We start from the raw sequence: 24,214 nt of genomic DNA, 5'->3' as shown, positions 1-24,214 counted from the left end.
GGTTTCTGGTTCCTGCGTCTGTGGCGTGGTGTGTTTACGGAGGAACATTCAGACCCAAATCAGACTTTATGTGTTTCTGCACCAGACCAAAACAAATCCAACCAAATAATGCTGACTAACCTGAGAGGAGAGTCCTGGTTCCTGGTTCCTGGTCCTGGTTTAAGGTTCCTGGTCCTGGTTTAAGGTTCCCGGGTCTGCTGCGTCGTGTGTTTACGGCGGAACATTCAGACCCAAATCAGACTTTATGTGTTTCTGCACCAGACCAAAACAAATCCAACCAAATAATGCTGAGTGTTCTGAGAGCAGAGTGTGTTTTTGTGCAGGCATGCGTTGCGATGTGTGTTCCTGGAGAGGCCCGGGTCTGTCTGGAAACTTGTCAGCTGTTGGGAGATTTGTGTGTTTGAGTGTGTGTTTGAGTGTGTGTGTGTGTGTGTGTGTGTTTGAGTGTGTGTGTGTGTTTGAGTGTGTGTGTGTGTGTTTTAGTGTGTGTGTGTGTGTGTGTGTGTTTGAGTGTGTGTGTGTGTTTTAGTGTGTGTGTGTGTGTGTGTGAGTGGAAGCTGGTGAGGTAAAAAGCTCCAGTTCCTGCCAGCTCTGCTTGTCAAACTGCACTTTTCTGGCGTTCTGTGTCTCTGAAACGGCAGCAGAACAGAGCTGGAACGTCCACATCAACGTCTGTAAACTCCGGGTCGTTATCCAAACAGGTAACGGTTCTGTCCAACACGCTCTTGGACTGAGAATCAAAGCTGCTTTTCTGTTGTAGGCTCTTTAAAACAAGCTTTTGTTTCGCTGTTAGAGCGAGTTAAATGTACCTGGAGTAACTTTCCAAACTGGTGACGACTTCAGAATGTGAAGGAAACAGTTAGAGACGCTTCATAGTACAATTACGAGAAAAAAGTCAAAATGTTGAGAAAAAAGTCAAAGTTTCGTGAATAAAGTTGAACTGTTGAGAAAAAAGTCGAAATGTGGAGAAAAAAGTCGAAATGTGGAGAAAAAAGTCGAAATGTCGAGATTAATGTTGAAGTACAATTGAGAAAAAAGTCAGTTTCGTGAAAAAAGTTGAAATGTTAAGAAAAAAGGCGAAATTTCAAATTTATTCATGAAATTTTGACTTTATTCTTGAATTGTACTTCAACATTAATCTCGACATTTCAACTTTTTTCCTCGAAATCTCGACTTGTTTCTCGACATTCCGACTTTTTTTTTTAAGTGCACAATAAAAAAAAATCTTCCCTCTGAAATCTTCCTCTCCTCACGGCCCTGATTCTCTTAATTCTGATTCTCTTCCGTAGATTACGGACTACATTGTTGCAGATTTACAGCCTAGTAAAGTTTAGAGCCAGCAGGACGATACGTGATCGTATCCAGGGAACCGGTTTAGGATCGGGGGAGTTTCATTCCTAGTTCTCACCTAGAAATATTGAAATGAACGGAATTTGAACTGGTTCAAAGTGAAAATGGTGAACTATGAACGTGAACTATTCATTTTTAACCATGTGAACTGAACCAGTTCATGAGAAGTAGGAACTGGAACATCACTGTCCGTAAATATAATATCAACTCGTATGCAGACGACACCCAGCTCTAGATAGATAGATAGATAGATAGATAGATAGATAGATAGATAGATAGATAGATAGATAGATAGATAGATAGATAGATAGATAGAGTTAAATGTACCTGGAGTAACTTTCCAAACTGGTGACGACTTCAGAATGTGAAGGAACAGTTGCTTCATAACGGACTCGTCTGGTCCAGGTCAGGGCTGGGGATCGATTCAAATATTAAGAATCAATTCGATTCCGATTCTTAAGATTCAAAATCGATTATCACGATCCGATTCGATCTGATATTGATTTGGGTTAGTGTTAATAAAACAGTTTTTTCAGCTGTTGAATGAATGATATGACTGTAGTTCTGCAACATATTAATACTAGTATTATATTGAGATTCAACAGCAAGTGTTGCAGCTAATGATGCTGTAAGGACCAATCAGCTCCCAGAATGCTGATAGAACTGTATATATATATATATATAAATACAATAATATATATATATATATATATATATATATATATATATATATATATATATATATATATATATATATATATATATATATATATAACTATAACTGCTTTCAGAAACATCGTGGGTCAGAATTACCAAACAGATCCAGGGAGGAAACAGAGACGGAGGAAATCGCTTTTATTTTTTCCCCATTTATGAGAATTTGTTTTTTAACATTTATGCAAATGTAACCCCAAGACAGTATATAAAATAAAGAAATATAGACAATTTATGCAATTATAACTGAAAACTTTAAAGGAGCCGTCTGTAAGAAATGGCCAAAACTGGTACTGCAGTCACTTTCAAAATATTGTTGAGCGGCGTGTCCCCTCCCCCTCCTCCCCCCGACCAGAGGTTGCCAGGTAGGCTGCAGAATGCAGCAGGAACGTAGGCTGCCATGGCTGCCATAATTAGAGCCGAGCTGGCAACCCGGATGACCAAACAATACTGACTTGGTGATTGGGAGATAGGTGGAGGGTGGAGCTTCAGAAACAATACTGACTTGGTGATTGGGAGATAGGTGGAGGGTGGAGCTTCAGAAACAATACTGACTTGGTGATTGGGAGATAGGTGGAGGGTGGAGCTTCAGAAACAATACTGACTTGGTGATTGGGAGATAGGTGGAGGGTGGAGCTTCAGAAACAATACTGACTTGGTGATTGGGAGATAGGTGGAGGGTGGAGCTTCAGAAACATTACTGACTTGGTGATTGGGAGATAGGTGGAGGGTGGAGCTTCAGAAACAATACCGACTTGGTGATTGGGAGATAGGTGGAGGGTGGAGCTTCAGAAACAATACTGACTTGGTGATTGGGAGATAGGTGGAGGGTGGAGCTTCAGAAACAATACTGACTTGGTGATTGGGAGATAGGTGGAGGGTGGAGCTTCAGAAACAATACTGACTTGGTGATTGGGAGATAGGTGGAGGGTGGAGCTTCAGAAACAATACTGACTTGGTGATTGGGAGATAGGTGGAGGGTGGAGCTTCAGAAACAATACTGACTTGGTGATTGGGAGATAGGTGGAGGGTGGAGCTTCAGAAACAATACTGACTTGGTGATTGGGAGATAGGTGGAGGGTGGAGCTTCAGAAACAATACTGACTTGGTGATTGGGAGATAGGTGGAGGGTGGAGCTTCAGAAACAATACTGACTTGGTGATTGGGAGATAGGTGGAGGGTGGAGCTTCAGAAACAATACTGACTTGGTGATTGGGAGATAGGTGGAGGGTGGAGCTTCAACATAAACATCAGTTGAGGGCTGCAACTCCTCTTTTTAAACTGGAATATCCTGGCTTGAGTGCTGTTGTCAGTGACATAAGTATTTGAAATTAACATGATTTTTAAATGTCTGTTGACATATCGGGGTCATTTTATGATTAGTTTTATTATTGCTCTTACAAGCTCTCCTTTAATGTTTTCATACCTTTAATCATATTTAAAGGCAAAAACGTGGCACCAGTTATTCTCGTGTCCAACAAAATATTCCTTTTTTGGGCATAAACAAAAAAGTACCAAAAGTTGTAATGTAATGATGGAAAAAAAAAACCCCTTTTTTTTTCTTTTTTTTTTTAATCGATCTTTAGACATATGAATCGATTTTTAGGAATTAATATGAGAATCGATTTAAAATCGGAGAATCGATTTTTTAACACAGGCCTAAACAGAGTGAGTTTATTTCAGCATCTACGAGGTTTATATGAATCAGAAACATGTCAGATTCCTGTAGACGTGTAAAAGCTGATGGAAAACAGCAGAAATCTTTCACGTTTACAGCTCGTTTCCGTTTGGATTCGTGTAGTTTGAAACCTAGACACTAGAAATCAATTTCCGAGCATAAAAAATAATTTTTCTGCTCTGAAATTGTGTTAATGTGTGTTTGGTAAACGTCCTGACTGAGTCCTGACAGTTTTGTGGTGAAAACCTGAACACTCCAAATCTCTCCTGGTCCAGGACTTTTGAACATCAGGTTTGGACGGTTTTGAAGACAAATGTTCGACTTGTGCTCGTATTTCAGGACTAAACTATAAAACTGCTTTTATTATGACATAAATGTCACTAAATGTATTAATTTCTCTCCACTAGAGAAGGTTTATGTTTGTTTGAGTCAGCGTTAGTGCTGGTGTTTCTTAGGTGGAAATGATCTTTTTAAGTTCAAAGTTCTGCATCTGGTGATGGTTTGATCATATTTACGACTGTTCTGCCTTTATTGATCTTTGCTTCACCTCTTTTAATCATTTAATAAATTATCCTCTGGGGGTTAATCAAGTATTTTCAATTGAAATACATTTAATTCCAGTAACGGTGAGGTTGCTTGTCCAGGTTTAAAAGGTCCTATATGAAGATCGATCAATCAATCAATCAATCGGTCGATCGATCGATCGATCGATCGATTGATTGGTTGATCGATCTATCAATCAATCAATCAATCAATCAATCAATCAATCAATCAATCAATCAATCAATCAATCAATCAATCAATCAATCAATTTGTATACATACATTAATCATCATTGTTGCCTCTAACAGTAAACTCTTTACAAAACACAAGTTAGAGCTAAACAGCTAGCAGCTAACAGCTAATAGCTAACAGCAAACAGCAAACAGCTAACAGCTAGCTGTTAGCTGTTAGCAGCTAACAGCTAGCAGCGGGACAGGAGCTGAAGCAAATCAAACCCCGATGAAAATGCTCAACATTCAGAATCTCCATTCTGTAAAAAGGTCCAGGTGTAAAAGCTGCAGAGATAAGTTTAAATAAAGTTTAAATAAAGTTTAAATAAAGTTTAAATAAAGTTTAAATGAGCGTCAGATTCTTCTGTCTGACCCGAGTCTGAGTGAGAAGTTTAAAAAGCTTTAATAAGCTTTAGAGCCTCGTAGCGCTGACTCCCTGGGAATCCAGTTCCCAGAGAGAGTCAACAAAGAGGTCAAAGGTCAAGTGTGAGCAGTTCAGGCCTCTGTTTAAACTCTGCTGACCTTTGACCTCTGCTCGGATTCTCAGACCAACAAACCTGCTGGTTCCCAGTGATTCTCTGTTGTATCTGTCGTTGTTGGGCCGATCCAGACGTGTCTATGTACGAGTCTGGTTTCTACGAGTCCTGGTTCCTCTAGTTCCTCTAGTCCTGGTTCCTCTAGTCCTGGTTCCTCTAGTCCTGGTTCCTCTAGTTCCTCTAGTCTACTTTAATAATCCCCAACGGGGAAACTTCACTGCCACCATGGCCACAACAATACAACATAAGACAATCAACAATACACATTAACAATATCTCCAGCTAGGAGATGATATATGTATCTATCTCTGTCTCCTTAGATAGATGTGCTGCCGGTCTGGGTCTTCTGTTCCGTATCAAGTTAAAAAATGAGAGAGAGAGAGAAGCTTCAAGCGGCGATGCTTTTTAATGTTGTTAGTTTGTCTCTGCTGCTGAAAAGTCTGTTGGTAGCTGAGCAGCTATGACAACCTCTATCTCTGTAGAACATCTCCATCACTAAGAGTCCACCTCTATCTCTTTAGATATCCATCACTGAGAGTTAACCTCTATCTCTGTAGAACATCTCCATCACTGAGAGTTAACCTCTATCTCTGTAGAACATCTCCATCACTGAGAGTCAACCTCTATCTCTGTAGAACATCTCCATCACTGAGAAGAGTCAACCTCTATCTCTGTAGGACATCTCCATCACTGAGAAGAGTCAACCTCTATCTCTTTAGAACATCTCCATCACTGAGAAGAGTCAACCTCTATCTCTGTAGAACATCTCCATCACTGAGAGTCAACCTCTATCTCTGTAGAACATCTCCATCACTGAGAGTCAACCTCTATCTCTGTAGAACATCTCCATCACTGAGAAGAGTCAACCTCTATCTCTTTAGAACATCTCCATCACTGAGAAGAGTCAACCTCTATCTCTGTAGAACATCTCCATCACTGAGAAGAGTCAACCTCTATCTCTGTAGAACATCTCCATCACTGAGAGTCAACCTCTATCTCTGTAGAACATCTCCATCACTGAGAAGAGTCAACCTCTATCTCTTTAGAACATCTCCATCACTGAGAAGAGTCAACCTCTATCTCTTTAGAACATCTCCATCACTGAGAAGAGTCAACCTCTATCTCTGTAGAACATCTCCATCACTGAGAGTCAACCTCTATCTCTGTAGAACATCTCCATCACTGAGAAGAGTCAACCTCTATCTCTTTAGAACATCTCCATCACTGAGAGTCAACCTCTATCTCTGTAGAACATCTCCATCACTGAGAAGAGTCAACCTCTATCTCTTTAGAACATCTCCATCACTGAGAAGAGTCAACCTCTATCTCTGTAGAACATCTCCATCACTGAGAGTCAACCTCTATCTCTGTAGAACATCTCCATCACTGAGAAGAGTCAACCTCTATCTCTTTAGAACATTTCCATCACTGAGAAGAGTCAACCTCTATCTCTGTAGAACATCTCCATCACTGAGAAGAGTCAACCTCTATCTCTTTAGAACATCTCCATCACTGAGAAGAGTCAACCTCTATCTCTTTAGAACATCTCCATCACTGAGAAAGAGTCAACCTCTATCTCCGTAGAACATATCCATCACTAAGAGTCAACCTCTATCTCTTTAGAACATCTACATCACTGAAAAGAGTCAACCTCTATCTCTGTAGAACATCTCTATCACTGAGAGTCAACCTCTATCTCTTTAGAACATCTCCATCACTGAGAAGAGTCAACCTCTATCTCTTTAGAACATCTCCATCACTGAAAAGAGTCAACCTCTATCTCTGTAGAACATCTCTATCACTGAGAGTCAACCTCTATCTCTGTAGAACATCTCCATCACTGAGAAGAGTCAACCTCTATCTCTGTAGAACATCTCCATCACTGAGAAGAGTCAACCTCTATCTCTTTAGAACATTTCCATCACTAAGAGTCAACCTCTAACTCTTTAGAACATCTACATCACTGAGAAGAGTCAACCTCTATCTCTTTAGAACATTTCCATCACTAAGAGTCAACCTCTATCTCTTTAGAACATCTCCATCACTGTGAAGAGTCAACCTCTATCTCTGTAGAACATCTCCATCACTGAGAGTCAACCTCTATCTCTGTAGGACATCTCCATCACTGAGAAGAGTCAACCTCTATCTCTTTAGAACATCTCCATCACTGAGAAGAGTCAACCTCTATCTCTGTAGAACATCTCCATCACTGAGAAGAGTCAACCTCTATCTCTGTAGAACATTTCCATCACTAAGAGTCAACCTCTAACTCTTTAGAACATATACATCACTGAGAAGAGTCAACCTCTATCTCTTTAGAACATTTCCATCACTAAGAGTCAACCTCTATCTCTGTAGAACATCTCCATCACTGTGAAGAGTCAACCTCTATCTCTGTAGAACATCTCCATCACTGAGAGTCAACCTCTATCTCTTCAGAACATCTCCATCACTAAGAGTCATCCTCTATCTCTTTAGAACATCTCCATCACTGAGAAGAGTCAACCTCTATCTCTTTAGAACGTCTCCATCACTGAGAGTCAACCTCTATCTCTTTAGAACATCTCCATCACTGAGAGTCAACCTCTATCTCTTTAGAACATCTCCATCACTGAGAAATCCAACCAAATTGAGACCAAATTGAATCCAACCAGATTAAGACAGTTTGGTTTCTAGTTCTGTGATGATTTAGAAGGAATTGTCCCTCATAAACTCACCTGTCGCTTGATTAGACCTGGCGGAGCAGGTAAAGTGTATAGATCACTCAACGTATCCCACAATGCATCAAAAAAAGTACTGTTCAATCAATGTTCATTGCATTAGGTCACATTGATTTATGTTTATCTGCCTAGCAGCAAAGACACAAAGCTGGAACTACATTGTTCCCTATAGAGTCAAAGATCTGAAACCCTGCAGCTCCTAGTTAAGAACTTTATCAGAACGTGTTGCTCGGAGGAGAAAGTGCAAGTGTCTGAATAAATGAAGTGAAAAATCCTGAAACTCTTCGGGTTGACGGGTAAAAACCTAGAAGTAAAGGTAAGAATGAGTGTGTAGTGTAAGCTGAAGCTGAACACATGCGTAGCCGTGTCTGTCAGGATGTGTGTGTGTGTTCGGTGTGTGTGTGTGTGTTCTGTGTGTGTGTGTGTTCGGTGTGTGTGTGTGTGTGTTTGGCTCCACTCCAGCCCTGTCTGGTTGGATAATGAAGTCCAGGTGCTAACGCCGCCGCCGCCGCTGCTGCTCCGAGACACCTGTCACCAATATTTAGTGCCAGAGAAAGCCAGACGTGAAACCGGGCCAGACGAGCCTGTGCTTATTTTAACAAGGCTAACCGCCTTAGCTCGGACCCGAGGATGATGGGATGTTCCGGCTAGCGCCGTCGTGTTTCACTCACGTCTGAGCAGAAACCTGCAGAAACCCGACTCCGGCTGGAATCCTGCCTCCATATTTTCAAACAGAAATATGTAAAGAGTTTAGTGTATTTGCTTGGCCGGTTGGAAACAGACAGATAAACGTGTAAAGAGTTTAGTGTATTTGCCTCGCCGGTTGGAAACAGACAGATAAACGTGTAAAGAGTTTAGTGTATTTGCCTCGCCGGTTGGAAACAGACGGATAAACGTGGAGATCTGAGCTGCCACTTCAGGTGGTCCAGGATTGTGATGGATGGAGGTCGAGGTTCCTCAGGGAACACGACTCAGACATCTGTAGCTTTCAGCTCCACAGGAAAGATCCGGAACTCTGTCTGTTTCATGGGCTTTATTTTAAACCGACGTGTCTGAGGAACTAGCAGAGTCCAGCTATCAGCAGTTCTTCCTCTTGTTAATGTACACTTTTGTAAACTATATTATATTTGTATTATTAATTAGGGCCCGAGCACTTACAGTGAGAAGGCCCTATTGTATCTGTAGGGATTTTTCTTTACTATTATTTTCCTTCTTCCGACGAAAGGAGGGCCTTTTTTCCCCCTAAACGTGCCCCAAAAGTCACCAATTTCTGCACCAAGCCAGTCCTGGTGAAAAATGTGATATTTAATGGTTTGCATTAATGGGCGTGGCCTAATGACTCAACAGCGCCCCCTAGAAAACTTTGTGCCTCAAGCCCCACAATACGGTTTGACGTACATGCACGAAAATCGGTACACACCTGTATCATGTCACAACTTAAAGAAAAGTCTCTTGGCGCCATGGCCCAAACCCAACAGGAAGTCGGCCATTTTGAATTAATTTGTGTAATTTTGCCGCAATTTATGCCATTTCTTCGGCCGTTAATACGGCCCGAACCGTAACGTGCACCCAGGTTTGTTATACATCAAAATGTGCGATTCCATCCCGCGATGACGCGCATTACTTTTCTCAGTCAAAAGCGTTACCGTGGCGACGCTAGACGCCAAAAAGCGCGCCCCCCCCTTCATCTGATTGGTCCATATTTGATAGTTCCTACTTTCTGCCATAACTTTTGAATGGTTTGATATAAAGACTCGTGGGTGTTTCATTCACTAAATGTCCAGGTCTGAAGAATCTACATGAAGTCATACAAGTTTCCACTGCAGCCTGAACTTGCACCAGGGTGGAGCCCGTTTAATTGTCTTTGTTTCTAAGGCCGTTCTGGTCCTGCTCTCAGCTTGTTTGGGGAGGAATCTCTCTCAGAAAAGCTCTGGGAGAAGCTTCGGTCGCGGGTTGACTTATATTTATTGACTGTACCAAGCTAGGACTGGACAAGCTAGCAGGTGTTGAGGAATAATATAAAATCCAGTTCAGAAAATCTGCTGTGGTGTAGTGAGTTTTATTCAGTAAGCCGGTGGTGAGCAGACCTGCACAGATCGGGTCTGAGTTGGTGTGCCGACCCATAGGGTGTTCTCGTTATTCAGGTCTGTGGCCAAATGAGTTGGTATTAACATCAGTCAGTCAGGAAGTTCATCGTATGGCATTCCCGTGGTTCAAGTCTTTGTTGAAGCTACTTCCAAGGTGTCGCCTCTGCAGGGGGTAGGAAGCTGGAGTTTCAGGTCAGCCACGGTGTCACAACGCTCATCACAGGGAACGCTGGACCAGAACCTGAAAGCTGGACCAGAACCTGAAAGCTGGACCAGAACCTGAGAGCTGGACCAGAACCTGAAAGCTGGACCAGAACCTGAAGTACAATTTTGAGAAAAAAGTGGGAAAGTTGTTCCTGAACGCCGGACCAGGTCCAGCAAAGTCCGGCTCCTCCGTGTTTGACGGGTCGTAAACACGAACAACCTGGTCAGAAAGTTATTAAATTCTGGCATTCAGTTCAAGAACGGGGAGGTCTTACGTCAAGACATCCAGACATCAAGACCCGTCTCTCCTTCTTCTACGTCAAGACATCCAGACATCAAGACCCGTCTCTCCTTCTTCTACGTCAGAGGCGTAAAAAAGGAGCTAATCAGATTTTACTTTCCAGAAAGAGGCTCAGAAACCCAGACGGGAAAGTTGTGCAGAAGTGCCAGCATGTTTTAGCTCGTACGACCGCAGACGTTCCTGGAGGTGAAGGGAAGGAAAGCTTAAGACCACAAGCTTGTTCTGGGGATGTAAAACAAATCCCTCTCCAGCCTCTCTGTGGGTTTGGGAGGATGAGGGAAGGAGGGATGAATGAAGGGAGGATGAATGAAGGAGGGATGAATGAAGGGAGGATGAGGGAAGGATGATAGAGGATGGAGGGATGAAGGAGGTGTAAACGGCTGGGTTTCAGCCTCAGGACTCATTAGTGGTCGGGACGTTTCCCTTCGTTCCCCTCAGTCTCCACCAGCTGCTCATGAGCAGCAGCCGAGGGTAAAACTTACAGCCTTCTCTTTCAAAAAGGGACGTATTCTTGTGTAAAACATTTTAAAACTGGTTTGATTGTCGTAGGTGTTGCCAGGTTTCCAGGTTCCTTTCAGACAGAAGAGGTTTTCTCTTGGAGACGTCCAAAAACACAAGAACAAACGATGAAGAAAGAAATAAAGAAAGACAAAATAATTAAGGATTACAATGCAAAATGATTTGAATATAATTTAATCATGCAGAACATTTTAGAGTAAATGTTCTTGTCTTTTGTATTACTGATAAACTGGGTTATCTTTTGGTGCAGGATCAGCAGGAATAAGCTTTGTCTGCAGCGACTCCTTTTCCGGTTTGTTTTATTGTGTGAAACTGATTAGTGTAAATATGTAGGATAACGATTTGTCAGTTACGTGCACACAAGATAAGTTGCATATAATATAATGTAACCAAAATAAACTATTCATTCATTCATTCATTCATTCATTCATTCATTCATTCATTCATTCATTCATTCATTCATTCATTCATTCATTCATTCGTTCATTCAATTCAATTCAATTCAATTTTATTTATATAGCGTCTAATACAACAAAAGTTGTCTCTAGACGCAGAACATGAGCATAAACCCCTGAGCAATTATTACATAAACAATGGAGGTAAAAACTCCCCTAGTGGGAGAAAAAGCTGGACCAGGACCAGGACCTGGATCATAAGGGGGGACCCTCCTGCCGAGGGCCAGACTGGGGGTTCGGGGACGTCAGCAGCACAGCAGGCAGGTGGAAGCAGCAACGGGATGACCGGAGGTGGGGACCACAGGCCAACATGCAGCTCCTGAAGCTCCGGCCCAATCATTAAGTCCCAGGTTGGTTGAGGGTCGGGGAAAGGTTGAGAAGGGGCAGGGCCAGGGAGAGGAGTCTTGAGGGACAAATCTCTCCCCCGCCTGACCGGGCCGTCACCCTGACCGTTACCCTGACCGGGCCGTCACCCTGCCCCTCTCACTCCCACGCTGCAGGATCCGGTGTTTTGCATTCAGAGATGCTCTTCGTCACTGGCAGAGGATGCTGCACCATGTACAAAGAGAGAAAAGGGAGGAGAAGGGGGGGCCAGCACAAGAAACTACAGGAGCGACTCTGACACACTAGAGTTTACACTACCTAGAGATTTACCAACACCAGCTAGAGGTTTACTAAACACTAACTATAGGCTTTACTAAACAGAAATGTTTTAAGTTTAGTTTTAAAGGTGGAGGTGGTGTCAGCCTCCTTAACCCAGATTGGAAGTTGGTTCCATAGTAATGGTGCCTGATAGCAGAACGCCCGCCCTCCAAATCTACATTTAGATACTCTAGGAACTACGAGTAAACCTGCACTCTGAGAACGGAGAGCTCTGACAGGAACATAAGGCACTATCAGGTCTTGTAAATACTGCAGAGCTAAGCCGTTTTGGGCTTTATACGCAAGTAATAACATTTTAAATTGGATTCTGAATTTTACGGGTAACCAATGGAGCGACGCTAACACTGGAGAGACGTGGTCTCTCCTGCTGATTCCTGTCAGTACTCGTGCTGCTGCATTCTGGATCAGCTGGAGCCTATTCAGCAAATTACTTGGACATCCTGCTAACAACACATTACAGTAATCTAGTCTAGAAGATACAAACACACAAACTAGTTTTTCTGCATCACTCTGCGAGAGGATTTTCCTAATTTTTGCAATATTACGGAGATGGAAAAACGCTATTTTACAAACCTGATTAACATATGGTTTAAACGACAAATCCTGATCGAAAACATTCATTCATTCATTCATTCATTCATTCATTCATTCATTCATTCATTCATTCATTCATTCATTCATTCATTCATTCATTCATGCTGAGGTGTAAACGAGGGTCTTATCTCTGTTTTCCAGGATGAGGCTGTGGTCGCTGGATCAGTGCGGGGAGACAGTTCTGCTGCTGCTAGCCTTCCTGACGCTAACGCTGTCGCTGGGAAACCTGTCTACCCGAGGCCTGCAGGTAATAAAAATAAAACTAACCAGTCTACCCGAGGCCTGCAGGTACGAGAATAAAACTAACCTGTCTACCCGAGGCCTGCATGTACGAGAATAAACCTAACCTGTCTACCCGAGGCCTGCAGGTAATAAAAATAAAACTCACCTGTCTACCCGAGGCCTGCAGGTAATAAAAATAAAACTCACCTGTCTACCCGAGGCCTGCAGGTAATAAAAATAAAACTAACCTGTCTACCCAAGGCCTGCAGGTAATAAAAATAAAACTAACCAGTCTACCCGAGGCCTGCAGGTACGAGAATAAAACTAACCTGTCTACCCGAGGCCTGCAGGTAATAAAAATAAAACTCACCTGTCTACCCGAGGCCTGCAGGTACGACGACATACTGGAGAGTATTAGCGCCAGGCAAGGAGAAATGTAAAACCATAGTTTAGTGGAGGAAGATTGTTTTTTCACCATGCACTTCGAAAAAAAGTTGAAATGTGGAAAAAAAGTCAAAATGTCGAGATTAGTGCTGAAGTACAATTTCGATAAAAAAGTAGAAATTTTGAGGATAAAGTTGAAATGTTGAGAAAAAAGGTGACATTTCGTCTTTATTCACGAAATGTTGACTTTATTCACGAAATTTTACTTCAACATTAATCTCGACATTTCAACTTTCTTCTCGAAGTGCACAATAAATAAAAACCTTCCTCTCCAGCATCTTTTCTGCTGCTGATTCTCTTCCGTTCTGCTGCTCATCAACCGTCACAACAAAGAGGCCAAACATCCAGAAACACGTGAGCAAAGATGAACAGATCAGGGTGGAGAATCTTTACTCACTAAAGCAACTGAGATTCAGGAAACCTGCTCAGAAAAGGCTCGGGTTGTTGGAACCGCGGAATGACGCCGCGGCGGCGGCGGCTAGTTGTTGCTGCTAATCCGCTAGTCAGGAATGTGTTGAATCTTCACACCCCGGAGGATCCGGACAAAGACGCTGGCGCTGGTTTTCAGGGATTCCTGGGTCTCTGACGCAGGTCCTGGTCTCAGTCCTGGGTCTCTGACGCAGGTCCTGGTCTCAGTCCTGGTCTCAGTCCTGGGTCTCTGACGCAGGTCCTGGTCTCGGTCCTGGTCTCAGTCCTGGGTCTCTGACGCAGGTCCTGGTCTCAGTCCTGGTCTCAGTCCTGGTCTCAGTCCTGGTCTCAGTCCTGGTCTCAGTCCTGGTCTCAGTCCTGGGTCTCTGACGCAGGTCCTGGTCTCAGTCCTGGTCTCAGTCCTGGTCTCAGTCCTGGTCTCAGTCCTGGGTCTCTGACGCAGGTCCTGGTCTTAGTCCTGGTCTCAGTCCAGGTCTCAGTCCTGGTCTCAGTCCAGGTCTCAGTCCTGGTCTCAGTCCTGGTCTCAGTCCTGGGTCTCTGACGCAGGTCCTGGTCTCAGTCCTGGTCTTAGTCCTGAGTTCTGACGCAGGTCCTCCAAGTAATTTATTAAATAAATGGTCTCTGCTCTTGACCAGCGTTTAATAGCGGGAATATAAGCGTCATGGAGACAGACGGGTGAGGAAACGAGCAGCGCAGAATGACCGGAATTAATTTAATGGAGTGAGTGTATACATTTTTTTAAATTGATTTTATTAATTTTTTTATTTTATTTTTTTGTAATTAATTCAATTTATTTATTTAATTATTTATTTTTGATTATTTAAAAAAAAATGTTTGTTTGTTTTCTTTTTTTCTTTTTTCTTTTATACATTTTTTTTATTTAAAATAGAAAAATTAATTTTTTGAAATTTTAGTTTTTTAATTCTTTATTTATTTTATTTTTTTGAATGAGTGTAAACATGATCACGGAATAATTCTATTCGGATTAAAAATCAAAGAATTAAAAGAATAAACCAGCCACTTCAGAATTAAGTTTAATTCTGAATGACCATTTTCATTCAGAATTAGGTGTTTACCTGGTCATTTTTACTCATTTTAAATCGGATTTAATTTTAATTCTGAATTAAATGCACTCTCTGTCTATGGACGCCCTGCAAATATAAATATATAGACCGAGCTAACCGAGCTAACCGAGCTAACCGGTGCCCCTGGTACCCGGATCCTGCTGATGGAGCTTTATGCTAACTAGCGGGTTAAATGGCTTGTGATTCCAGGAGGAAGGGGGCGTGGCCTCCAACAGCCTGGAGGAGGAGCTAGAGGTCACCACCTACTGGTGGGGGGAGTGGGCCACGTGGACGGCGTGCACTAGGACCTGCGGGGGCGGAGTGACGTCACAGGAGAGACACTGTCTCCGCCAGAGGTGAGAGGTGTCGGGAAAACAGCCCAAATGTTGAGAAAAACAGTCGAAATGTTGAGAAAAACAATCGAAATGTCAGCAAAACAGTCGAAATGTCGGGAAATAAGATGAAATGTCGGGAATAATGTTGAAGTACAATTTCCAAAGAAAAGTCGAAATGTTGAGATTTCGAGAAAAAAGTCAAACTGTTGAGAAAAAAGTGGAAATGTTGAGATGTTGGTGCTGCTCTTATTCTGAAGTTCTGTCTTATTCTGAAACAGGAAGAAGGTTTCTGCAGGGAAGAAGGACAACATGACGTGTAGCGGAACTCCCAAGAAGTACCACCTCTGCAACACCGAGGTAGGACCCCCTTATTACCAAAAACTGCTCTGGATCTGGACCCTGAAGGTCTGCTAGCTACCAGGAACTGATCCGATCTACGCAGTAGTACCATTTATGACCACACGAGGGCGATCTCCACCCCTCTACGCAGTAGTACCACTTCTGACCACACGGGGTCGATCTACTCCCCTCTACGCAGTAGTACCACTTCTGACCACACGGGGTCGATCTACTCCCCTCTACGCAGTAGTACCACTTCTGACCACACGGGGGCGATCTACTCCCCTCTACGCAGTAGTACCACTCCTGACCACACGGGGGCGATCTACTCCCCTCTACGCAGTAGTACCACTTCTGACCACACAAGGGCGATCTCCACCCCTCTACGCAGTAGTACCACTTCTGACCACACGGGGGCGATCTCCTCCCCTCTACGCAGTAGTACCACTTCTGACCACACGAGGGCGATCTCCACCCCTCTACGCAGTAGTACCACTTCTGACCACACGAGGGCGATCTCCTCCCCTCTACGCAGTAGTACCACTCCTGACCACACGAGGGCGTAAGCAGCTACATCAGTATTAGGGGTTGGTAAAAATATCGAAAAATCGATGCATCGCAACTCTCCCCGCCCTGATTGAATATGGATTAATCAAAGCCTCTGAATGATTCCCCTCCCGGCCAGTGGGGGCGCTGTGAGCAACATTTTATTATAATTTGGCGTTTTGTGGACGGCGGCTGCAACGCGACCAAACAACGACAATGGCAAGCGGAAAATCTTTGCAGGCCTCTTTCAGACGTTTGGACTCATTTTGAATTCCCATTTGCCCTAATTTACACACCAGCCGTGTGAAATGTCGAGATTAATGTTGAAGTATGACAGTAGGACAATAGGACAGTAGGACAGTATGACAGTAGGACAGTAGGACAGTAGGACAGTAGGACATGAAGATATGAGGAAAAAAGTCGAAATTTTGAGAAAAAAGGTGAAATTTTGAGAAAAAAGTTGAAATGTCGAAAACGCATGAAAGAACGAACGCACGAAAAAACGCACGCTCGCACGCAAAACGCACGCACGCACGAAATAATGCACGAACGCACGCAAAACGCACGCAAAACGCATGCACGCAAAAACGCACGAACGCACAGAAAAACGCATGCAAAACGAACGCACGCATGCAAAAACGCAAAAACGCACGAACGCACGAAAAAACGCAAAACGCACACAAAACGCACGCACGAAAAAACGCACGCAAAACGAACGCACACACGCAAAAAACGCACAAAAAAACGCACGAACGCACGCAAAACGCACACAAAACGCACGCACGCACGAAAAAACGCACGCAAAACGAACGCACGCACGCAAAAACGCACGCAAAACGAACGCTTGTTGAAGTACAATTTCGACCAGTTCTAACCCCGCCCCCCTTGTATACCAGTTCTAACCCCGCCCCCCCTATAGACCAGTTCTAACCCCGCCCCCCCTATAGACCAGTTCTAACCCCGCCCCCCTTGTATACCAGTTCTAACCCCGCCCCCCCTATAGAGCAGTTCTAACCCCCCCCCCCTCTTGTAGACCAGTTCTAACCCCGCCCCCCCTATAGAGCAGTTCTAACCCCGCCCCCCTTGTAGAACAGTTCTAACCCCGCCCCCCTTGTAGACCAGTTCTAACCCAGACCCCTTATAGACCAGTTCTAACCCAGCCCCCCTTATAGACCAGTTCTAACCCCGCCCCCTTGTAGAGCAGTTCAGACCAGTTCTAACCCCGCCCCCCTGGTACCCTGTAGACCAGTTCAGACCACTTCTAACCCCGCCCCCCTTGTAGACCAGTTCTAACCAGTTCTAACCCCGCCCCCCTGGTACCCTGTAGACCAGTTCAGACCAGTTCTAACCCCGCCCCCATTGTCCCCCCAGAACTGCCCCCCCAGTGGGCGGAGCTTCAGGGAACAGCAGTGCTGGTCCTTCAACTCTCAGCTGTACGGAGGCCGGAACTACCAGTGGAAGCCCCTGTACCCGGGTAAGAACCAGACCTGGACCTGGACCTAGACCTGGGTAAGACCTGGATCCAGGTAAGACCCAGACCTGGACCCGGGTACAGGTCTTACCCAGGTCTGTACGGAGGCAGGAACTACCAGTGGAAGCCCCTGTACCTGGGTAAGAACCGGACCTGGACCCGGGTAAGACCTGTACCCGGGTAAGAACCAGACCTGGACCCGGGTAAGACCTGGACCCCCCCCCCCTCCCGTCCCCCCCAGGACCTGAACCTGTCCCTGTCTCCCTGTCCCCCTACAGACGACTACGTCCACATCTCGTCCAACCCCTGCGATCTCCACTGCACCACCAGCGACGGCCAGCGGCAGCTCATGGTGGCGGCGCGAGACGGGACGTCCTGCAAGTACAGCAGCTACCGCGGCGTGTGCGTGGACGGTGCCTGCCAGGTGAGTCCTGACCCCCCCTCACCTGCCAGGTGAGTCCTGACCCCCCCTCACCTGCCAGGTGAGTCCTGACCCCCCCTGACCCGCTAGGTGAGACCTGACCCCCCTCACCCGTGTTGAAGAATTTATCAAAACCATTTTAGATGTCCGCTTTGTGGTATTGTGAGTTTTATTCAGCCGGCGGTGAGCACGTCTACACAGACCAGGGTCTGGTTGAAATGCTGACCCCGAGAGATTTTACAACAGGATTTTATACAAGAAGCCTGTGATCTTCCAATTCGGGACTACCCCCTGGGTCAGGAAGTCCATATATGGAGTCCTCGTCTCTGCAGGAACTGGAAGTCAAAGCCACTCCCACGGTGCCTGTCTCGGCAGGGATGCAAGACGCCGGAACTTGTGTGAGACAATAGGTCACAGACGAAAATCACCCCATGGGGTGCTCTAGTGTTCCAAGTCTGTTTGAGGCAACTTCCAAGGTGTGATAGGAAGTTGAAGCTACCTCAAAGGTGTTGAGTCCAGTTCAAAGCCTCGCAGGGGGTAGGAGGCTGGAGCAATCCACAAGGCGTCGTTGTCCCTGCAGGGGCCACGTGCTGTTGGAATGCTTCATCACCCGCTAGGTGAGACCTGACCCCCCCTCACCCGCTAGGTGAGACCTGACCCCCCCTCACCCGCTAGGTGAGACCTGACCCCCCCTCACCTGCCAGGTGAGTCCTGAACCCCCATCACCCGCTAGGTGAGACCTGACCCCCCTCACCTGCCAGGTGAGAAGGTCGTTTCAAGGTCATGGAAGGTCATGAGGGGTCATTTGAGTCATTTGGAGGTTATGAAGGGTCATTTGAAGGTCATGAATGGTCATTTGAGTCATTTGAAGGTCATGAAGGGTCATTTGGAGGTCAGGAAGGGTCATTTGAAGGTCATCAAGGGTCATTGGAGTCATTTGAAGGTCATGAAGGGTCATTTGAAAGTCATGAAGGGTCATTTGAGGGTCATGAAGGGTCATTTGAGGGTCATGAAGGGTCATTTGGAGGTCATGAAGGGTCATTTGAAGGTCATGAAGGGTCATTTGAGTCATTTGAAGGTCATGAAGGGTCATTTGGAGGTCATGAAGGGTCATTTGAGGGTCATGAAGGGTCATTTGGAGGTCATGAAGGGTCATTTGAAGGTCATGAAGGGTCATATGAGTCATTTGAAGGTCATGAAGGGTCATTTCGAGGTCATGAAGGGTCATTTAACGGCCATGAAGGGTCATTTGACGGTCATGAAGGGTCATTTGAGGGTCATGAAGGGTCATTTGGAGGTCATCAAGGGTCATTGGAGTCATTTGAAGGTCATGAAGGGTCATTTGGAGGTCATGAAGGGTCATTTAATGGCCATGAAGGGTCATTTGAAAGTCATGAAGGGTCATTTGAGGGTCATGAAAGGTCATTTGAAAGTCATGAAGGGTCATTTGAAAGTCATGAAGGGTCATTTGAGGGTCATGAAGGGTCATTTGAAAGTCATGAAGGGTCATTTGAAAGTCATGAAGGGTCATTTGAGGGTCATGAAGGGTCATTTGAAAGTCATGAAGGGTCATTTGAGGGTCATGAAGGGTCATTTGAAAGTCAGGAAGGGTCATTTGAAGGCCATGAAGGGTCATTTGAAAGTCAGGAAGGGTCATTTGAAGGCCATGAAGGGTCATTTGAGGATCAGGAACCGAGCTCTACACAGTGAGGGATGCTAGGTTAGGTTTGAGGGTTAGAGGTTAGACATCAGGTTATTGGTAGGATTAGGTTAGAGGTTAGAAGTTAGTGTAGGGTGGGGGGTTAGATGTTAAAGGTTAGTGTAAGGTTAGTATAGGGTCAAAGGTTAGGGGTCAAGGGTTAGAGGTTAGTGTAGGGTGGGGGGTTGGGATTAGGTTAGGGGTTTGGGTTTATGTCAGGGGTCAAAGGTTAGGGTCAGGGTCAGCTGCTGGTGGGACCCGTAGAGGACCTGCAGGTCTGGATCTGGACATGGTTTCCCGGATGCTGGTTCTAGGTGCCTGGTCTGGACCTGGTCCTCAGGGTTTCCTCAGTCTCTAATTCTCTTTAAATCACGACAGTAAAATCTGTGTCCATTTCCCTCTTCCCTTCCTCTCCTCCCTCCATCCCCCTCTCCTCCCTCCATCCCCCTCTCCTCCCTTCAGCCCATCGGGTGTGACGGCGTCCTCTTCTCCTCCAACACCCTAGATAAATGTGGCGTCTGTCAGGGCGACGGCAGCAGCTGCAGCCGCGTCACCGGGAACTTCCGCCGGGGGGCGTCCACGCTGGGTAAGAACAGGAACAACTTCCTCCTACCAGGAACTACTTCCTCTTACAAGGAACTACTTCCTCCTACCAGGAACTAAGACCAGGAACTAACCCTGACCCTCCAAGACCAGGAACTACCAACGAGTCTCCTCTCCCCGTTCAGGTTACTCTCTCATCACCCAAATCCCTGAAGGATCCTGGGACATCCAGATCATCGAGCGGAAGAAATCAGCGGATGTTCTCGGTAAGCTGTCCTTCGTTTGTTCCTCCTAACCCCTAACCCTAACCCTAGCCCCTAACTCTAACCCCTAACTCTAACCCCTAACCCTAACCCCTAACTATAACCCCTAACCCTAACCCTAACCCCTAACCCCAACCCCAACCCTACCTCTAACCCCTACCTCTAACCCCTAACCCCAACCCCTAACCTCTAACCCCTAACTCTAACCCCTAACTCTAACCCCTGACCCTAACCCTAACTCTAACCCCTAACTCTAACCCTAACCCCTAACTCTAACCCCTACCTCTAACCCCTAACTCTAACCCCTACCTCTAACCCCTAACTCTAACCCCTGACCCTAACCCTAACTCTAACCCCTAACTCTAACCCTAACCCCTAACTCTAACCCCTAACCTCTAACCCCTACCTCTAACCCCTAACTCTAACCCCTAACCCTAACTCTAACCCCTACCTCTAACCCCTACCTCTAACCCCTAACCTCTAACCCCTAACTCTAACCCCTAACCCTAACCCCTAACCTCTAACCCCTAACCCTAACCCCTAACTCTAACCCCTAACCTCTAACCCCTAACTCTAACCCCTAACTCTAACCCCTAACCCTAACTCTAACCCCTAACTTTAACCCCTACCTCTAACCCCTAACTCTAACCCCTAACCCTAACCTCTAACCCCTAACCCTAACCCCTAACTCTAACCCCTAACCTCTAACCCCTAACTCTAACCCCTAACTCTAACCCCTAACCCTAACTCTAACCCCTAACTCTAACCCCTACCTCTAACCCCTACCTCTAACCCCTAACTCCTAACCCTAACTCTAACCCCTACCTCTAACACCTACCTCTAACCCCTACCTCTAACCCCTAACTCTAACCCCTAACCCTTACTCTAACCCCTAACTCTAAACCCTAACCCTAACTCTAACCCCTAACTCTAACCCCTAACTCTAACCCCTAACCCCTAACTCTAACCCCTAACCCTAACTCTAACCCCTAACTCTAACCCTAAATATAACCCCTAACCCTAACCCTAACTCTAACCCCTAACTCTAACCCCTAACCTTAACCCCTAACCCTAACTCTAACCCCTAACCCTAACCCTAACTCTAACCCCTAACCCTAAGCCTAACTCTAACCCCTAACCCTAAGCCTAACTCTAACCCCTAACTCTAACCCCTAACCCTAATAATAATAATAATAATTATTATTATTATATTTAAATTCATAATAATAATAATACATATAATAATGATTATATAATAAGTTTTATAATATATAAAAAATATAGCCTTCCTACCGTAATTATAATAACTTTAACTCTGTAATATTAACTCATAAAATTAGATTTTAACTTATCTTTATACTAAAATGGACACACCCTGGGAACTGATCATCCTGGCGGGGCCACCCCTTGGGTGAGGGTGTCTAGTGGTAATGGCCGAAACACCCCGTGATCCCGGGGTTCACTACTGATGATGTGTCCTATAAATAGGATGAATTAGAAATAAAATAGGGAAATAAATAGATTATTGCTGAATAGAATTAGAAATATAATAGAGAAATAAATAGATTATTGCTGGATGGAAATAGACTTCTATCCCGAAGGACCTGTCAACTGCAGCCTGGATGGCGTCCCCTAACTCTTCCCCCCACCATAACCCTAACCCTTCCCCCTAACCCTAACCCTAACATTAACCCCTAACCCTAACCCCTAACCCTAACCTTAACCCCTAACCCTAACCCTAACCCTAACCCCTAACCCCTAACCCTAACTGAAATTCAGGACTCCATCCTTCTCTTTCCTTCCCTCGCACTGCGTGGGAGTGAGAGGGACAGGGTAACAGCCCGGTCCGGCGGGGGAGAGCTCTGTCCGTCCCGACACCTCTCCCTGGCCCTGTCCCTTTTCAAACCTTCTCCACTTTTTTACATTTAAAAAAAATTTTTTTTTCCAGAACTCTGAGGGAGGCTCCCAAACTTTTACAAACATTATTTTATCATATATTTTTGTATATATTTTTTTCCAGAAATCTAAGGGTGGTTCCCACTTTTTTACAAACACATATTATTTCCAGAGATCTAAGGGTGGTTCCCACTTTTGTACAAACACATATTTCCAGAAATCCAAGGTCGATTCCCACATTTTTACAAACACATATGATTTCCGGAACTCTAAAGGAGGTTCCCACGTTTTTACAAAGACATATTATTTCCAGAACTCTAAGGGAGGTCCCCACAATTTTACAAACACACAGGAACACACTTTCTTTTCCAGAACTTAAAGGGGAGTTCCCATATTTTTACAAAATAATTTTTCCAGAACTCTGAGGGAGTCTCCATTTTGGTATGAACTTTGTTTTGCTAAGGGATGGTGCGGAAATGGATCGGAGAGATGCGGACGACGTGCGCCGGCCAGTGCATTGCCTTTGAACCCTGTAAACTGCCCAGTCGTCGGATGAAGCAGGGGGTTCATCGAGATAGCATCAAACACCTAACCCCTAACTCTAACCCTAACCCCTAACCCTAACTCTAACCCCTAACCCTAACTCTAACCCCTAACTCTAACCCCTAACTCTAACCCCTAACCCTAACTCTAACCCCTAACTCTAACCCTAACCCTAACCCCTAACTCTAACCCCTAACCCTAAACCCTAACCCTAACTCTAACCCCTAACTCTAACCCTAACCCTAACTCTAACCCCTAACCCTAACTCCTAACCCTAACTCTAACCCCTAACTCTAACCCCTAACCGTAACCCCTAACCCTAACTCTAACCCCTAACTCTAACCCCTAACCGTAACCCCTAACTAACTCTAACCCCTAACTCTAACCCCTAACCCTAACCCTAACTCCTAACCCTAACTCTAACCCCTAACTCTAACCCCTAACCGTAACCCCTAACTAACTCTAACCCCTAACTCTAACCCCTAACCCTAACTCCTAACCCTAACCCCTAACACTAACCCCTAACTAACTCTAACCCCTAACTCTAACCCCTAACTCTAACCCCTAACCCTAACTCTAACCCCTAACCCTAACCCCTAACTCTAACCCCTAACCCTAACCCCTAACCGTAACCCCTAACTAACTCTAACCCCTAACTTTAACCCCTAACTCTAACCCCTAACCCTAACTCTAACCCCTAACCCCTAACTCTAACCCCTAACCCTAACCCCTAACCGTAACCCCTAACTAACTCTAACCCCTAACTTTAACCCCTAACTCTAACCCCTAACCCTAACTCTAACCCCTAACCCTAACCCCTAACTAACTCTAACCCCTAACTCTAACCCCTAACCCGATTACACTTATAAGGGATACCCAGTTATTCTCATATACCACACAGTACATCTCAAAACAAAGCTCTGAAACTAACTCAGAGGTACCACACCATACGCCACTGACAAAGTACTTTAGTGCATACAGATCTCTAACTGGATGTACAAGTGAGAGTGTAACACTACCTTCAGCAATTTCTGGAATCGCTAACGAGCGTAGGAGGCAGAAGCGTATTGGTTCCCCTCAGGGGGCCGCAATCACTAACCTAACCCCTAACTCTAACTCCTAACTGCACTCACCAGATACATCTCGACCACAAGGGGCTCTTAAAGCCACCGCACCGAAGAAAAGCCCACTACTACTAGCAGAAGTATTAAAAACATCATTAATATCAATACCAACCAGAAAAAGCATCCCACTAACCCCAAACGACAGAAACAAACAAAATGAAAGATGCCAGCAGCGATGAACGGGCCCTCGTGCATGCAATTTTTACCAATAAAAGTCAAAGACTCAAAACCGAGTCGATGACACTATCACGACTCTTTGTGTCAAACCATTCAAAATTTAT

At 44.9% G+C, this 24,214-nt stretch overlaps 1 protein-coding gene across 4 annotated transcripts in view; it reads left to right on the top strand.

Annotated features, from left to right (window-relative positions):
• Window positions 1–24,214, top strand: part of adamtsl2 (ADAMTS-like 2) — a 58,841-nt gene that overhangs the window by 319 nt on the left and 34,308 nt on the right. For 3 of the 4 annotated variants that reach the window (XM_061730333.1, XM_061730334.1, XM_061730331.1), the window contains exons 2-8: window positions 12,736–12,841; window positions 14,964–15,109; window positions 15,367–15,445; window positions 17,345–17,447; window positions 17,723–17,868; window positions 20,027–20,150; window positions 20,293–20,373. In XM_061730333.1, coding sequence (XP_061586317.1) covers window positions 12,737–12,841; window positions 14,964–15,109; window positions 15,367–15,445; window positions 17,345–17,447; window positions 17,723–17,868; window positions 20,027–20,150; window positions 20,293–20,373 — 784 coding nt within the window. In that variant the 5' untranslated portion in view covers window position 12,736. Of the gene's footprint in view, window positions 1–622; window positions 702–12,735; window positions 12,842–14,963; window positions 15,110–15,366; window positions 15,446–17,344; window positions 17,448–17,722; window positions 17,869–20,026; window positions 20,151–20,292; window positions 20,374–24,214 lie in introns of those variants that run through there. The other variant, XM_061730332.1, reaches the window with a different exon arrangement.

This window comes from Cololabis saira, chromosome 9, assembly GCF_033807715.1.
Source record: "Cololabis saira isolate AMF1-May2022 chromosome 9, fColSai1.1, whole genome shotgun sequence".
Classification (NCBI taxonomy): Eukaryota; Metazoa; Chordata; class Actinopteri; order Beloniformes; family Belonidae; genus Cololabis; species Cololabis saira.
This window is presented reverse-complemented; position numbering and strand designations above follow the sequence as displayed.